Source organism: Helianthus annuus, chromosome 5, assembly GCF_002127325.2.
Source record: "Helianthus annuus cultivar XRQ/B chromosome 5, HanXRQr2.0-SUNRISE, whole genome shotgun sequence".
Classification (NCBI taxonomy): domain Eukaryota; kingdom Viridiplantae; phylum Streptophyta; class Magnoliopsida; order Asterales; family Asteraceae; genus Helianthus; species Helianthus annuus.
The window spans coordinates 64774257-64792979 of NC_035437.2; the positions used below are offsets into that span (position 1 = coordinate 64774257).

The 18723-nt window shown below is 32.5% G+C and overlaps 1 protein-coding gene across 3 annotated transcripts; it reads right to left on the bottom strand.

Moving 5' to 3' along the window:
- Positions 1–2013: 2013 nt before the first annotated feature.
- Positions 2014–18409, bottom strand: LOC110940539 (protein argonaute PNH1). 3 transcript variants are annotated; one of them, XM_022182080.2, is made up of 23 exons: positions 18213–18409; positions 17354–17417; positions 7379–7715; positions 7059–7267; positions 6470–6616; positions 6257–6390; positions 6066–6175; positions 5737–5982; positions 5540–5656; positions 5340–5447; positions 5170–5241; positions 4563–4685; positions 4316–4475; positions 4015–4136; positions 3780–3917; positions 3546–3688; positions 3376–3438; positions 3226–3289; positions 3014–3149; positions 2865–2938; positions 2672–2766; positions 2551–2582; positions 2014–2335 (listed from the first exon to the last, which is right to left on the bottom strand). In XM_022182080.2, the coding sequence occupies exons 3-23, from the start codon at positions 7700–7702 to the stop codon at positions 2163–2165; spliced, it is 2790 nt and encodes a 929-aa protein (XP_022037772.1). In that variant the 5' UTR covers positions 7703–7715; positions 17354–17417; positions 18213–18409; the 3' UTR covers positions 2014–2162. The 3 variants fall into 3 exon arrangements, with proteins under 3 accessions (XP_022037772.1, XP_022037773.1, XP_022037774.1); XM_022182081.2 differs by lacking the exon at positions 18213–18409 and adding an exon at positions 17654–17803; XM_022182082.2 differs by lacking the exons at positions 17354–17417; positions 18213–18409 and adding an exon at positions 7938–8081.
- Between the last annotated feature and the right edge of the window lie 314 nt (positions 18410–18723).

An 18723-nucleotide genomic window follows, 5' to 3' on the forward strand; every position in this document is an offset into this window, starting at 1 on the left:
GTCGCCAAAATCGCCCAAGATACCAGAGAAAAAGCCATCATAATTGTGGTACAAAAATTATTTTTAATTAGTTTGTACACGAGTTCTTACAGTTCTCAATATATTTTTAATTTATCATATGATCATTTCTCGCCTTAATAAATGTCAATACTTGACCACTTTAAAATATATAACAATTCATTTGTTTCGTTTTAATTTATACAAGCGGTAACATTGTTGTAAGAATGAAGTTCAATTAATAAAACTTATTTGATGATATGGTTTTAAAGATGGAGGTTCACTAGCTCAATGTATATGGCACTTAAGTTTTGAGCTTAAATCTTCATTATCTTATTTAAATAGTTTATATGAGTAGAAGTGGTTCGTCGCGTTTCGCGATGAGATACGCTGATTTTAACGAAATTTAAATGAATATGTACATAAAACAGTAATAAATTAAAAAAACCCAAAAAACACAAAAGAAAAAAAAGAACAGAAAAGAAAACAAACAGTGTTTTAGTTTCTCCAAACCCCAATCGGTTCTAGAAGGTTCAGTTTATTTTTGACCTAACTTGGTTTCTAACCAAAACCGGTTCCAATCCTTTTTAAATAACTTGAACCAGTTTTGAACCCGTACCAATTCGAGAAGAAAAAGTCACGGGTTTTTCATGGTTATAAAAAAAGCATATGAACATATGTTATTATTTATTGCATAACATTATTATTAAAAAAATCATTATCTACTATAATATTTTTCTTATAAGATCTAGTTATATTTCTATTATTTTTGTTTTTAGTATTTATATGAGTGCATTTAGTGTATTTAACTATAAGTTTATTAAATAATATATTACTGTCTTAAACTTAAAAATCAATTACAATAGTGACCTCCTCAAATAAAGTTAAATACCTTGTTGCCCATCTGATATGCATTATATATCTAGTGGATGGTTCAAATGAGAAGAAATTCTTTGTAAGAAGAAAAAAGAAGAAATTTCAACCAATAGGAATGCTTCATTAGACTTCATTTAATATTTGTACTTAATGTAACTATAAGGGTATATTAGTAAACTTACATACATCATTAATTGGTAGTTTCATCTTTAATAACTAACTATATTAAATTTGTAATTTATTTTTAAGATATATATTTTTCACAAAAAATAAAAATAAAAATTCATTTATAGTGTAGGATAAATACAAGGCGTGTAGGATAAATTACGAGTTTTGTAGGATAAATTTCAAAATGTGTAGGATAACTTTTGATGTGTGTAGGAAAAAATATTTAGTGTGGAGGATTATAATCTTAATGACTAATTAATTAGTCAAATATAATAATAAATGAGATGAGGAAAAAACTATTTAATGTTTTACAATTGTACCCTTTTATTTTTTTTCTTCTCAATAAAATTTTCTTCTCAAATGAGCATTCCCCTATATATCTATTATAATATTTTTCTTATGAGATCTAATTATATTTCTATTATTTTCTTTTTTATATTTATATGAGTGTATTTAGCGTATTTAATTAGAAGTTTATTAAATAATGTATTAATGTGTCTTAAACTTAAAAATAAACTACAATAGTGACCTCCTCAAATAAAGTTAAATTACCTTATTGTCGATCTAATATGCATTATATAATAGTATATAGATATAGATATTGATATAGTTATATTAACCTACCAGAATTAAAAGATAATTAAAAGGTTTTCCTAATAAACTTAGAATAAGCCAATGAGCTATATAGCACAATTCACACTATAGGGAAGTGAAAATTTAGTTTTGAAGTAATAGGTCTTAAGTTTGAATTTGATTCTAATTGAGTTTCACCATAGTGGGTCTTTAGGCAGCAAGATTTCCCCGGAATTGGAGATGGCGGACTTGAGCAACCCAGCACAGTAGCGGACATATGTGGTCACCTTTTGCCATCAGGTTACACTAATTGGGTTTTTATTCGTTGGCTATTAAAAAAATTTAGAATAAGACCCTAAAGCAATAAGAATACCATGATACTCAACATGAACAAGAAAATTAAGAGGGAAAAAAACCTATTTGCACTAGAAAATGTATATTTGATCAATATTTTATCCCTGTACAAAACTAGCACAACATATTCATCTACTGCCTACTCTTAACACTATGAAAGTCGGTCTAAAACATGATTATCCTTTTTGATTTGCCTAACAATAGAACATAACATTCTTTACTTTCTCTTTTAGTGCAGGAAGGGGCCGAACGCCCGCACCTTTTACCATGCACATGCTGTGAGCAGATCCATTGTCATGCTGGACTTCAGGTTCCATATAGAAACGAGCTCGGTATGCAGCCAGATGAGCATAGTATGCAGGAGGTACTGCATAACAGATATAAATTTTCTTAGATTCAACGCACCACGCGAATGGTTTAAATTAGAGAAAGAAGAAGACAAACAGGGCCCACAGAACACGCTTTGGTGCAAGCGTGCATACGTTTATCAAGTTTCTTAATAAATGCTACGATGTTTTTCTTACTGTTTTACCAAAACAAGGAACACGAGACAAAATTTGATGGTAAAAGTGAAATCGTTACCTACAGAAACGGATCGAGTGCACCTGGCATAACTGAAACAAGTGTATATTGGTAAGTTATCAAAAAGACATAGGAGTAAATGAGTAACCGAACGTTAGTGTGAAGCCAGTAAGTCTCTTACGTGTAGCAAAGATTATTCGTTAGAGATTGAATTTCATCAGCTGTGAAATTGTTCTCGTCCCAGAGAACATGATAATGAGCAGGCCTGCTAGTTCCCTGTAAAGAAAATAAACACATTTCGTAAGATAACCTCTATATATGTTTCATCGGGCCATCATGTTCAATGAAAGCAAGAAAATGATGTGATTTATTACTTGGATTCCTGCGTGACTACAAAGATAGAAGTCGAACTCGACTGGATGACAAATCTTGGTGTCCACCACAGTACCTACAGTTGACCAAGTCAAACCTTTAAAAACCATCGTTGTAAAGTCAAATCAGTATCTAGAAAAGAGGAAAGTACCAGGTAAAATGTTGCCACTTTTGTCGGTGCTTTTTCGATCGTTATGGTTGCTTGGAAAGAGGCGTGTGTGATGGCGTTTTTGGACGACAATGAACGTCACTGGAGGCTGATAATTAGGTTCCAAAGAAGCACAAGCCTGAAAAGATAAATATAATAAGCACTGGATAACTAACATAGCCATAGAAATTAAGTGAAAAGAATCGTTAAACAACCTTACGAATTGCATCAAGTTCATAGAGTAGGACCTGATAGAACTGCCCATCACTTACACCGTCCCTGCAAATAAAGGAACACCGAATAATGAAGTAATCAAACCGAACGATCTCGATTCTTCAATAACTAAAGATGTTCTGTTCTTTTACCTGTAGAAAATGATCCTCAGTGGTTTTTTCCCGGTCGCCTTCTCAAAAGACAGCAAGAGCTCTCTGCAGTTAACATTTCCAAGTTATTGCATCAACTAATAATCGTACAATATATATTTATAAAATCCACTGAACGTTTTAAAAAAGTTGAATGAAGTTCACATGTGCACCTGATCATGCCTCCGTTAACTTTTCCACGTTGAGGATCTTGCCAAGTCTTGTACAAATCTTGTATAAGTTCTTGCCTATGCGGTTGGGCACTAACGAGCCCCGCATACTTTGTAACTTCTGGCCAGTCTTGAGATGCAACAACCTTTTTATAACAACACATGTAAGTACAAGCTCAAAATTTTTAAAGGTAGATTTATCGGTTTCAACCCATTAACCAAAGTTATCATGGTTACCGCAGCAATCGATGGGTTACTATCTTCCCCGGACTCCGGGTGAGTTACGTCAGCTCCAAATATTATGGTTGGGATATCACTAACCAGAGGGACCTTCCATCTTAAGGCATCTAACAGCACAGTATTCCTTCCGCCCATCTGATGTAGTATAAAAATGCAAAAGTACATGAAAAAATCTGAGTAAGAAAAAAAAAGATTAAAATGCTCATGTGAGTTTCTTCATGAATTGTCTGACCTTGACGTTAATTTTGAGTGATACGTTCGAGAGATATTGTTTACTGATCTTTAGAACATACTTTGTTAGACAGCACTGTGAAATCAACCCAAGATCCGTTTCACATATCCGCTTCAAATCACCTGAAATAGTTATAATTTTTTAAGTTGTTCAAAGATTTATGTTTTTTTTTTTTATCCAAAAAAGCAATTTCATTCCAAACATCAGGGCAAATTACATAAGGATAGCAAGTAGACGAGCAACAAACTGCGCCGCCATCCCTTTTTAAATTAATTTTTCTATGTAAAAGAAAGCTACATACCATACAAACTGCCATTGTTGTCGGGAAGAATGGCAATAAGCAATTCCAACTCTTTTCCTCCGAGTTTGTTTACAGTGGCTGTACACACTTGTTTTAAAACCTTTTTCACGTGATCTGGCCTTGCTGAGTAGACGGGAACCACACTATCGCTTTTAATATCCTGAATTTAAAGCAATATATTGTAAAGCATCGTGATTTTAATCAGCAAATATTAATCTTTAAAAGCTAATGTTTTAATTTAGTGTACCATGCCAGATTCTTGGCACATTTGGACCAACTGATGACAAAAGCTTTGAGCTGCACTATCGGTTACCGTTCTTGAGAAGTTGATACACGCCCAGTAATTAATTACACTTCCATTTATCACTTTCTGAGAAACAGAAAGTAGTACAGCATCATAAGTAAATTGCATTCGGTTGGCTATAGAGGAACTAATATAAGCATTAATGGTTAGGGTTGAGTTCATTTCAGAACTCTAAATAACTACAGGACTTTCAGAACTCCTAATAAACAATCATTTTATATATAAGTTTTTGTATTTAGGATCTTTTTATCATCTATTATATGTATTTCTTTGATTACATACATGTTAAAAATAGTTTACATATGTTTAATTGCCAAAATTATATATATGTGTCATAACTAATTACATATATGTAAAAAAACTAGTTTACATATGTGTAATTATAAAATTACATATAAAAAACGATAAAATTACTCTTAAAATGTATGTAATTGTAAAAATACAGATAATAAATGATAAAATTATCCTAAACATAAAAATATATAAACAAAAAGATTGTTTATTAGGAGTTCTGTAAATATTTATGGTTCTGAAATGATCCTGTTATTACCTTGTCTTTCATGTTCCATTGTCCCATTTGAGGTAAAACTTCTTTCTGTTTTCCACTATCATGGTACTTCAACTGTTGATAACAATATGTCAAGATCAAAGATAAATGTGTAAAGATTTTAAATAATAATATCATCACATGCTAAACTAAGAATAGTAAAACAGATGTACCCAGGGGGCAGGAAGCACTCGAGCATCGATTGATGTAGGTGTTTCATCGATGGTTATACCAAACTCCTTCGCATAGGGATCATCTTTATAGCAATTTTGCTGCATTGTCTGAAAATATTAAAAAAAAAAAAAAAAAAACGATTAGCCACCTAGTCAACTCCCCCCCCCCCCCAAGAAACTTGGTCAACTAATGGTCAAACCTGTAGTATTTCCTTCTCTTGTTCCTTGGGCCTCTGGCATGAAAACTTTAGCAAAGAAGTGATCTGTTTATTGTTCAGTCCCTTTGTGCGCCTTTGTCCCTCGACAATCTTGCAAGCCTGAATAGTTTTTGAAAAGATACAAAAATAAACAACAAGTTCATAAAACAATGAAATCTAGTAAAATATTCAAGAATTACCTCCATGGGCATGTAATTCACTTTTTTCTGATTCCCAACTTGAAGGCAAGGTAAGTGGGGATGTTGTATGGTAAATCCATAGACCTCACGAAAATAGTCAACCACCGATTTCATGTTTCTTTCCTCATCAACTGGAAACATTAGCTCTCTTGTTGGTTGTGATGTCACCCCGGAGATGCGATACTTCCTTCGTACATTCCCTCTGTGTGTAACTTCAACTTTGACACCCCTAAGGGCTTTCTTTATCTGCTCAAAAGTGACAATTAATTTCGGTATATAACTTATTAGTTTTATAACTTTATGTACATTTCACTCTTATTAAAAAGAACCTTTATTCTATCTGCATCAGAAATTTGTTTGGTACACACTTGCTTGCCCAAAATTTGTTCTACAAACTCAACGACCGGAAGTGGTTCTATAAATGTTGTTGCCAACGTATCTGTTTGAAAATACATTCATAATAAGCAAAGGAAAACATACAAGTTCTTTAGACTAAATGAGTTATATGATCATGTTATACCGATGTTTAGTGATAACCCCATCTGGGTCGGTTTTATGCTCTGGTAAAAGCCTCTCCATGATTGTAATCCACATCCTATTGACTTCGGATTGGTAATGTTTGGTGAATAGAAAAATCTCCCAACAGATATGTACCTGTTTATTGCGTTGGACCATGTATACACATAAAAAAATAAAACGAAAAACAAGGATTAATATCGAATAAAACACGTACCTCTGAGCTGTGAGCTCCTTTAAAACTAGATCAACTAATTTAAGTGCTTCTGAAGGAGTGTCAACTTGTTTTCCAGACAGAAGCTCGCGTAGTTGACTCATACTAGCGTGCGCAACAAACTCGATATTCACTGTGAATTCCCTTTGCCTGAAATTATGCAACAAAAGAATAAATTCATATAAATTACATTTTACTGTCTCATCTTTTGACTGTCATATAGCATGTGACTAGTCAAAGACAACTACTTTTGAAACGTATGTATGAAAAAAAAATTATTTAAAATATTCCATTAACTACATGGTTTTTAAATTTTAAGTACATTTTGCAAAAATTATTTAAAAAAAAGGTATCCAAAAATTAAACATGAACAAGGAATAAAATTCTCCTAGCCTGAAATACTGCCATTTAGATCAAACAAATGTCAAAAAATGTCTAACATTTTTTTACTGAATAATCCTCTAGTAAAAACTCTTAATTTAAAAATAAGAATAATTAAAAAGGAGAAATGGATGATGGGCTTCTGCACATTAGACAAAAAAAATATATAAAAAAAAGGAAATTATAATTATAAATAGATATAAACACATACTTTGTGATGCCAATCCATTCTATATCATCTTCAATTGTAACAGTGAATTCTTTTGCTATAAAGGGAAGTCTTCCAGCTGTGTAAAGAGCTCTTCTTCCATCATAAACAGGAAGCTTCATCCCCAAATCTGTGTTTCTATGAACTTTGACCAACTGGCTCATAATTGTCTTGTTTAATTTGGTAGAATTCACTTCTGGAACCATCAAAACCTTCAAAAATCAAAGCAAATTTCCAAATATGACTACCGAAAAATATGATTTTACCGAAAACTAAGTTCAAGATCGGCCAACGATCATAAATTCATAATTATGAATGCTTACACTGTATTGTGTTAATTCCATATCAGCTAAGTCAGCAAGAAAGTGGTTAGCTTTGACCACACATTTGGTACCCAATTGACCAAAACCAGGCCTCCTATGGAACATGAGTCTTTTATCAGACGAAATCTCAACCGTCGAATCGTCAAACACCAACGGCTTCCCTTTCCCTCTTCTCCTTCCCTGCCTCCTGGTCCCAACACTCTTATGATCTGCTGTTTCCTCCACACTCATCTGTTTTCGATCATTTATCGGTTTTCCTCGGGTAATTCTTTTGGAAATCACATGTTTCTGCTCAGGATCTCTGATCTGTTTCAACTGAGGCATGGTTCCTCCTCACCTGAACAAGATTGAATTGTTTGAACAAAGAATTAAACCATAATAATAATAATAAAGGTTTAGGTGGTGACAAAAGGGGAACATAAATACAAAAGAGAGTTCAGAGATAAGCGTTTAGAAGGTGATTGAACAGCGGATTTTACGTGTACTTTAGAGAATTTTAATGGGTGAAAAACAAAAGAAACACAGGCGAAAAAGGAAAGAGAAAATAAGAATGATTTACATATGAAAATCTTTGATGATAAGATGTGTGTATATATGTGTGTGTGTGGATGCTTAGTTCGTCACAGTCGCTGTTATTCTCTGAAATTGTTTGGGCAAACACAGAAAAAGACATGCAAACATGCAGAGATGGCAAACAGGAAAAGGAAAAGCTGAACAAAAACATTTACTTTGAATTAAAAACAAGTAGGTGATCAAGATTTACCCGTATAAGACAAAAACTAGTTGTCAAAAGAAATTAGGAATCTTCAAAGGATGAGGGAAAATGTGATTTGGAAATTTTAATATTACCCTTTTCACCCTTTTACTATGAGGTATATGAATTTTGGGTGGGTATTTTGAAATACTTTCACTTATAATCAACTAAAAATAGTGTATGAGTTCTAAAATTTAGTGGCTAAAGTTTGCTTGAATGTGTAATCACCCTGTTAAGTAGTTAATTGATTTGTTTGAACTAAACCCTAAAAAGCAATTTCTTTGAAAGTTAAAACCACGATAAGTTGTTTAAATTTCAATCTAGGAGAGGCTAGTTTTTATTAAGTCTTATTTACATTCGCTCTCTTAATTTTATCCTTTAAGGATGATTTGTTACAAACTCCTCCACTTAAACGCCTAGCATCATGTCAGACCCACATCCTCAAATTCGGTATCTCGTTCCCCTCACTAAATCCTAGAGGGGCTATGTATTCTTTTGCTCGTCCTATGTCAGCTTGAGCATTAACATATCTATGTGCTCGATTGAGGTAAAATTAAACAGTTTTTTTCAATTTACTTTCTTTTTTTCAACGATTGTGTTTTTAGCATGATTTTTTTGGAAAATGTATGTGGGTGGATGCTTCAAAGACAGTTGAGATAAGTAGTTCTGATCGCGTTAACCGGCGCTGACGGGCTGTTGACCTTGGTGATTTGTGAGTGTTTTTATTAGATGAAACAATTATTAAACTTAATTTATGATATGTATATGTATTCGTATGATAATATGATAACTAGAACTCGATATGTATATATGATAAGTCAAGGTGGATGTTATAAGCGGGTAATTTAAACTGCCAATGACAGTTTCCCGCTTGAATTAACCGCCAAGTTTGACATGTATATAAGTGTAAGGACCGGCATCATTTACCGGTACCAAGACACTCAATTTCCTTTCGTTAATTGTCTGTCCATTCGTTTGTTTATTATCTGTTAATTATGTCAAACAAGTCTGCTGCAAACCAATGTTTGAATCATCTGCAAGATGATGATGTTCAGATCAAACCTGTGTTAACCCCAACATGTGGTATCAGAGCCACGGGGACAACACTTCCCTGTCAACACTGCAATGACAAAGAATCCAGACGACCACTGAAAATGCATCGAACAAAATTATGTTATTATTGTCATCGTCCAGGCCATTTCATATACGACTGCAAATCAAAGGAGAATGATGAAAATACACAACTGATTTCTCAAGCAGTAAATGCAGGAATAAGAAAACAAAGAGTATCAGTGGAAGAAAGAAACGAGATGATTGTGACTGGTTCAGAAGGCGGTACATGGGGAGACATATGGTATGTTAGTCTTTCGTTTACACAACACTATGCCGGTAATCTAAATGTTTTTAAACGTATCAAACATTTAGTGGGGGTTGAAACCAACTCGGGGGAAAATGATTTCTTGTTTATGAGGGGTATAGGGATTGTGGAAGTCAAATCCAATAATGAAAAACTGTTAATTCAGGGTGTCTTATACACACCGGAATTAGACAGGAACGTACTCAGTCTGAATCAGTTAACAATGCAAGGATTTACGGTTAAGAAGGACGGAGATACTTGCAAAATATTTCCTATGTTCTCATCTCCAATTGATAACACAGTAAATGAAATAACGGGGTTAACGAAGGAAGATAAACTAGGCCTAAAGGAAAAACAAAAGGTCATACGGTTAAATGATGTAAATGAAAAATATAAAGAGGAATATCTTAATTCCTATTTCGAAGATTTACATGTTTCCTCCGATGAAACGGATTGGAGTGTGATGATCATAAGGGCTTTGGAATTCAATGATTTCAAAGATTGTGTGAATCTGTTAAATATGTTAGAAGATAGCAAGTTTGTGTTCCATTACAAGTACGAACTCGAAAAGAAATTCGACGAAATGGTGTCTTGGTTTCTTATAAGTTTCCTGGGTATAACAACAAGGCCAATGCCTCCGGTTATGACCGAGAACAGGAAAGTGGATCTGCTAAGTTTATACATGATTATGGAACGGGATGGGGGTTACAACAGCGTAACCGAAGATAATCTCTGGCCGATTATCGCCAAAGACATGGGCTTTGAATACAAGGATGGTGAATACATGCGGACAGTTTATGCCATGTATTTAGACATCCTTGTGTACTATTATAAGTTTAAAGCTGTGCAGACAAAAGCCAACGATTCAGAAAAGATGAAGGATAAGCAAGATGCACCTGAATGCAGTCTCGAAAGGAGCACAAGTGCTGAAGAAGTCAAGAATGTAACTGAAGTGGAATCTTTTGCACTGTATGCAGAAAATAGTTGGGAAGGAGCATGGAATGCACACAAGAAACGAAGAAAGTTTAACTTTGATCATGCAAGAAAAGCGGTTGAAGAAGCAAATGCAAGCGTTCTCAAGGGTGTTTCTAAACGTAATTAAGTTTAGGGGGAAGTATTAGATGAAACAATTATTAAACTTAATTTATGATATGTATATGTATTCGTATGATAATATGATAACTAGAACTCGATATGTATATATGATAAGTCAAGGTGGATGTTATAAGCGGGTAATTTAAACTGCCAATGACAGTTTCCCGCTTGAATTAACCGCCAAGTTTGACATGTATATAAGTGTAAGGACCGGCATCATTTACCGGTACCAAGACACTCAATTTCCTTTCGTTAATTGTCTGTCCATTCGTTTGTTTATTATCTGTTAATTATGTCAAACAAGTCCGCTGCAAACCAATGTTTGAATCATCTGCAAGATGATGATGTTCAGATCAAACCTGTGTTAACCCCAACATGTTTTTTGTCCTTTGATTTCTCTTTAGTTGTCATTGATTATGTAGACTGTAGTTTGTAGGTTTGTTAGGGTTTAAGTGTTTAGATAAGTTAAAATTTACAAAAACTTATACTTTTCTAGTTTTCTTGTTAAACTAGGGACTAAAATCTTTGAAGTTGAAAGTTGATTCCTTGAAGTGAAGATGAAACCACAATCTATAAAACAATCTCTAATTGAGAACTTTTTCAAAAGAAAATTTGAAGAAGTGACGAAAATCGAGTGCCTAATGATACAATCCCGAATGATACATGTCCGAGTGTTGCTAATGATAATATTCAAGAAAATGATGACATTAATGGAAGTCCAAATGATAATATGCAAGAAAATGTTGATATTGGTCCAAGTAATTCTACAACTTCAATACCTACAACACGAGGTATTATCGATTTGAATGATTTTCTTTCGGATCCCTATGATAGGCTACCTATTGCTAGTTATCACCTTAATCAAATAGATGACATAAGATGGACATATCTTGTTAAAGGGGTTTCTCAACCGCATAGTCATAAATTTCCTTTCGAAGACTTTATCAAATAGATGACATAAGAAGGGCATATTGTATGATTGCACGGTAAATTATTTATCTATTTCATTTTTTTTTTTTTGAGAAACCTCTAAATTAATGGGCTAATTGCACGGTAAATTATTTATCTATTAATTTTTTTTTTTTTTTTGAGAAAGCTCTAAATTAATGGGCTAGCTCAGCCACTTCACTTCACTGGTTTGAGGAGAGGTTTGTTGGATTCAATCCCAAACGCACTTCAAAAATTGAAGAAAGCAAAAGAATATATATAAGCCTATGAATTACTCCATCTATTTTGTTTTTGAGTAAAGTACTTAATTACAAAGAGAATTTCTAAACCTTTTGAGGGATCGCTCTTAATGACATAATATACTAAGGAGCTATCAGTGTGTCACGGTAAACCAGTAAATTTTTTTTAGCGTGTCATATAGCGTTCAGTGTTGTTTTCATATGTTAAATGTGTATTTGACACTTAAGTGAAAAATAAATAACACTAAACAACAACAACAACCCAGTAAAATCCCACAAATAGCAAAGCTACTTATAGAATAGGGTCTGGGAAGGGTGGGATGTAGACAGACATGTTGCTTTAATTACTAATTAGCTGAACAAACAATAATTGGCTAAAACTAAAGATGTGGGCACCAACGTTGTGTCCTGTTGCTTTATTCATTATTTGTAATTCCATACTTGTCACATTCGACTGTAGAAACAATATTTCTTTTTGTATAGATGTAACTTGTAAAGTAAAATAAAAAGAAATCGGGATAATTACAAATCACTACTACATGACTCATATCGATATAACACGTGGCCTGCCACTTTTTTTCAAGCCTTCATGAATTTTTTAACAACATTCCTAAATAGATTGTTGACAGATAAAAATAGTAAGTGCATTAACCTATTTAAAAAGAAAACAAACCAAAATTGGTAGTTTTGGTAATTTAACTTGATTTGTCACATGTTCCATCATATTATTTGATTATATGGATTTATTCTTAGTATATACTTTTAAAAGTTATAATACTATTTATTATATTAATTTATAAATTAATACTAAACTATTTGGTGCAATATAAAATGAGAGTTGCTATACTCCACTAAACTTGTAACAACTTGTGGACTAAAACATATATTTTTTATAAATTATAAATACATAATCACATCACAAAAACTAATATATGAAAGTATTAAATTAGTTGAAATAAAAGAAAAGTTACACTTATTAAAGTGTAGCGATAGCAGATCTGGGTATGGGGACCCTTCCTCTCTCCGTCTACTCAACCCAAAGTAGTTATACCCCTTGTTGAAATGCTACAACTCCTGACCTATCCCTCTCTTTTGCAGAGTTTGATTAGCAAAATTCAAAAAAAAAAAATTCAATTTTAATATTATTTTTATTATTATTAATAACTCAATTGTATTACTTTATATTTCATAAACAAAAGTAAAATTAAATGAAATATCGAGTAAACAAAAAATATATTTGTTATAATTATATAAATCACACATAATTTATTAAGAAAAAATTTATACTTTTAGAGACTTCGTTTTGTTTTTAACATTTTTTAATTTGAAAAAAAACTGTTTAATGTATTTATATTATTAAATGCTACACCAAATTTTTTGAATAAATTTTGGAAAAGCATAATGAATATCCGTTATGCATTGACCAACAAAGGACGAAAAAGACATAGCATTGCAAATGCGTTTTGCTACAATAAAAAAGCAAATTGAAGCGCTACAGGTGCTGTTTTGCTCAGAAAGAAAGGCCCCCACTCCCATCACACACAAACCCCACAAAAAAAAAAAAAAAAGCCACAATCAAACAAACTGAAATTGCAATATTTTTTAATAACCAAAATCTATTGCCATTCAAAAAATGAAAAAATAACCAAAATATATTCCTTTTCACTTTTTTTAAGTCCTTAAATTACATTAAATTCGTCTTTAACAGAGCTTAAACCCTTGACCATAAGGATACCAACATCTTATCTCTAATGACTTTATCAATTATACTCAACCCTTCAGCCATTTCTTTTCACTTCTAAGTAACTTAGTTATTAGATAAAATAAGATTATTATAATACCACTAAATATAAACATATTGTTAATGCTATAAAATGTCACCTGGAAAGTTATTACATAAAATAAAATTATAATAACACTAAATAAAAAAATACTATTAATGCTATAAAAGTGACCTAGAAGGTGACAAAGAAATTTACAGAACCTAATAATTATTGTCACCTTTTACCATGAAATCAATAAAAACACCCCTTAAATTATTTTAATATTATTTAATTTTGACAGGAAACACAATATTTAGGCTTTGCCTTAAGATAACCAGGAAAGTAGTTTTTCCAAAATCTAGAAAATGATTTCACTCTATAAATGGTAGTGCATTCAATACTTGTACCTTGTTGCAGGAAAGAGTGGGACAAACACACACCATAAATGGGGTGAGGTAAACTCAAAACCTTCTTTTATCTTCCAAACCAAAAATACATGCATCAATAACTTGTACGCAACAAAAAGATCACAAAATTATTTATATGGTTATCGTGTACATACATGGTACTAAGATATGTTTTTATTTGTGTATTTATTTTAACTTGTGTAACCGACAATAGTATAAAAAACTAAGGAAAAATAAGTGAAAAAAGAATTTTGAGTATCCATGTTTTAAAATCATTTATTACTAAAAAGTTTTTGTTTTGTCATACTTGAATTATATTTGAGTATCAACATTTTATACTCGTGTATGTCTGGTATATTCATTCTAAATGCATCAAAAAAATCAACTACCTACAAATTATGTTTTGTTGAATTTAATTAGTATCTTTTGTTTACATATGCTAAGGCTAAAGGGTATGGGGGTCGTGGTTAGGACATTATTGCCATGTAGGAACATGAATAGAATACTACACCACCCCCTTGCTTGATCCACCATGGTTCCCATGGATTAAACCATGGCAACCATGGTCCTAGTTTCCATTTTTCATGATTTCCTTTCCTTTTTTCTTTAGACAAAAATTAACTAAAATAAATAAGGGGATAGTGTTTGGGTCATGACCACACCCCTAGGGTAGTGGTTTTAAATGGTGGATTAGAGATGGGTGACATGGTGATGATTTGGAGGATCATGATGGTCATATGGGTCATGACCACACCCTATAGCCTAAGAGGACTTGACTAGATGAAAAAAATGTATTACCTTGAACCAAGTGGTGAGGAATGAGGAAACCCCATTATGATATTTAGGTTTATTTTATCTTGTGTATAATTAGAGGGTGCCTATGTGATGTTCTAAAAAATCTGTTGTTTAGATATGTAGAAAATATATCATACAATATGTTTTAACCTTAACGTACATTGCTTATGTGATGGCAAAACCGCACGTTATGTAACCAAAAATTGAAAATCGTATGTGTTAAAGAATCATGAAATCGCATGGGCATATAGAAAAAACAGGAATTGCATGTTCAAAAAATTGCTAAAGTCACATGTACAAGCTTGTTTGAAATCGCATGTTCTATTTTTTTTACTAATCACATGTTGAAGAATTAAATCGCACGTTGAAAATACAATCACATACGCAATGTACGTTAAACCATTTTGTAAGTTAACATGCTTCTGCATTACTAAAAATGATAAGAATTAGATTCGATATCTACTTCTGTAAGTAATAATTAATATATGATAGTACACTGAAAATGATATGCTATTAAAAATTAATCAAAAACTATCGATTTTAATTATTTTTTCTTTGAAAAAAAACTAATAGTGCTTCTCACAAACAATGTAGTTGGAACAAATTGAATCCATGCTAGTGTTATTTATTATTAATATTAATATTTTTTGTGAACGAGTATATTATTTATTATTATTAATATTATTATTATTATTAATTATTAAAAAATTTAAAAACACCATATCCACGCAAAATTAAAAGTCAAATATAGGTCTGCACAAGCATGCTCTTCTTTTCTTTATACCCTATCACCCATTATAACCACCACACCATCATTCATCATCACATGGAAAGATCAAAAAAGCAGGTAACACTCATAACAGACTAAAAAAGTGTAAATTAATAAAAATAAGTTTAAAGATATAGTTATTTATTTAAATCCAATATATATTTTTACCCACAAAACCGGTTCATACTTAAAAACTAACGGGACCCTATAATAGTCTGCTAATTCGATGACTAACAAATTCTACTTTCTCCTAGCATGTGTTAGATAGACTATCGGAAATCAGGAGCTTATAATTAAAAAAAGAGTTAAATGTGATTTTAGTCAATGCGGTTTAGACCGTTTTGCCAGTTTAGTTAAAATGTTTCATTTTTCTCATGTGGGTCCAAAAAGGTTTCACCGTTGCCATTTTAGTCAACTGGGTTAATTTCATCCATTTTTTCTGTTAACGAGAAGGGCAATTCAGTCTTTTATATGACCGAATTGCCCTTCTAGTTAACATAATTACATGAAAAATGACCGAATTACTCTTCTCGTTAACAGAAAAAATGGATGAAGTTAACCCAGTGTATTAAAATGGCAACGGTGAAACCTTTTTGGACCCCCAAAAGAAAAATGAAAATTTTGGACTAAATTGACAAAATGACTCAAACCATAGAGACTAAATGACATTTAACTCTTAAAATTACACGCTTGAGGTTTAAAAATTTGTAATACTTTATTACATGCATATTTATTATTTAAACCAAATAAAATTTATTTTTGAAATACTTTATCAGCATTGAAGTTCTGATATGACAAAAAACATTAAAACCTTCTTTAATGGGACAAAAAAATAATATTTTCTTATCTTGAGAATATAAACAAAACATACATATGTTTACTTCCATGCTCATGATGTATCATGATGCGTGTGATTTAATGCGAGAATTACAAAGAGGCAAGAATATGGAGCGCTTTCAGTCGGGTCGTCGCTAAGAACCAAACATAAAAACAAATTTACTGAAACTTTCGCCTACCGCAATGATGAGATCTACAAATACACTCAAACACCCCCATACCCTTTAACTCTGTACTTATACTCGTAAATATAAATATATAAAACATACCAATCAATGTGAATGATAAATAAAACCGTCTACATATCTATACCTATATCTGAACAAATCAGACGTGAAACTATTAATGTTTATGCTGTTAATTAAAATTTGTTCTGTTAAACAAACTCTAGACTTAGGGCTGTTTGGCAACATCTGAATGGTTAAGTGCTGAATCAGCAAGAGTTCTGAACCATTAATAGTTTGTATAATACTTAACTGTTCATAGACAAATGTCTGACCAATTCAGATTAGAGGTCTTAACCATTCAGAGGCAAATGTTTGAACTATTCAGACATCTGCTTGTGAAAAAAACAGTTTGAATCATTAAATGCTGAACGAGTCTCATTAAAAAGTAAATAAACATCCCCTTAGTTATATAAACACGTGTAGGTAGCTTTTTCACCTCGATAAATTAGACATTAAGTTAGACAGTTATGTAACTACATAACCGCCTGCATATTTCTTTATGTAATTGTGTAACCATATACATAGCGTTGTAACTATGATAACCGTATCTTTTTTTATATACCATGTGACCACAAATAGCGTTTTAACTATGATAAACTAGAGAGTTATCGAACCATATAACGGTATATGTATCGTTTTATTAACTACAATACATTAGTGTGGTGTAACTGTATACGTATATCACGATTTATTAATTAAAACTACAAAGGATAAGAAAAAAAAATATTTATATGATAAATTTGTAAAGAGAAGGGAAATATACGGACAGGGACAAATTAATTACCTTGAGATTGTATCGTCCTTTGCACGCGGTTGATGTAACCAAAAAGATCGGCTCAAGTTTTCCTCTGCACACAACGGCCAACAATTATACGTTGCGTGTAATGTGTATGCATATATATAGGTCTACTGTGTGCGTGCGTGCGTGCGTCTGACAGTCATCATCAGGGTGAAACAGTGCAGAATTAGCAACTGATTATTGAAGATAAATATGTGTGTGTAATTTGAACAATCGATGATTATAATGAACAGAAATTAGTAACTGATTATTTGAATGATCGGTGATTATAATGAAAATCATTACCTGTTTATAGAACACGACGACGAACAATGTGTGTGTGTGTGTGTTTGCAGAAACTTGTAACGAAGCAAAACAGAATGAATGTATGTATATATGCGTGCAATTTTCAGGATGACGGAACGAAGCACTAGAAAAAGCTCTAATGTGGCTGCTTCCATGGCGGAAATCGATACAAAATGTGATTATTTTTATAGAAAATTGAAAGACTCGAGAATATGTTCGCACGAGCATGTGTTGTTTAGCGAGTTTAATTAATCAAAAGGACAAAAAGCACCTTTAATTAAACAAACAAAAAAGTTGATTTTGTTTTTGCTTTAAAGCAGCATGCTGTTGTCTTCCCAAAGCGTACTCCATCACCATCTCAATCGATTATAAATTTATAAAAAAATAAATAAATAATAATTCAGCGGCCAATTTCATGATTATGTAACGTGATTTTGAAGTGTCTATGAGATTTGAGATGTTAGGATCAGGAACATAAAAGCAGAGAGGTTAATAATTTAATGAGGAAGTTGAATAAAGGAAGATAGGTGAAATCATAAAAGTGTGAAAGATTCCTTACTTCGACTTTTTCTCTTTTTTGTTCTGCAACTTGGTTCTGCTTCTTTTGATCTTCGACTTTCTCGTTTAGATGATCATGGAGAGAGAGTGCCTGTGTGTGTGTGTGGGTGGGTGAAAATGGAGAACGATGAGTGTGTTGTGTGTGTGTGTTACAGAGATAAAGTGGAGGCTTTGGAAACGGGGCTGGTGAGTGTGAAGGCACGGCTTTTGACTGCGCTTTATTGAGCAATGGTCGTAGTCCAAATTATGTGTCAAAATTCAAAATCATATCCACCGGTGTTAGTCGGTTCGGGTTTCGGTTTTTTTGGTGCATAATTATTTTTACGTCCAAACCATGGTTGTAAAAGTCCTATCTATCCTTCCAGTATTCCCTAAGTACTCGCTACAAAGTAAGCTATCAAGGCCGGAGTATCGTTCGCCTAGGCCAATTACTTCCCGAGTAATCTCCGCCTAGGACGAGTACTTCCCGAGTACTCTAAAATCCGACTAGTGAGCGTCTAACGACTTTTCCA

What these genes read in the sequence shown, in the direction of transcription:
- LOC110940539 (XM_022182080.2), bottom strand. Translation starts at nt 7,702, where the DNA reads ATGCCTCAGTTGAAACAGATCAGAGATCCTGAGCAGAAACATGTGATT. An exon ending in GTTAACGGAGGCATGATCAG is followed by an intron (nt 3,439 to 3,545) that starts GTGCACATGTGA and finishes TGTTAACTGCAG; the next exon opens with AGAGCTCTTGCTGTCTTTTG. An exon ending in AAGTGGCAACATTTTACCTG is followed by an intron (nt 2,939 to 3,013) that starts GTACTTTCCTCT and finishes GGTCAACTGTAG; the next exon opens with GTACTGTGGTGGACACCAAG.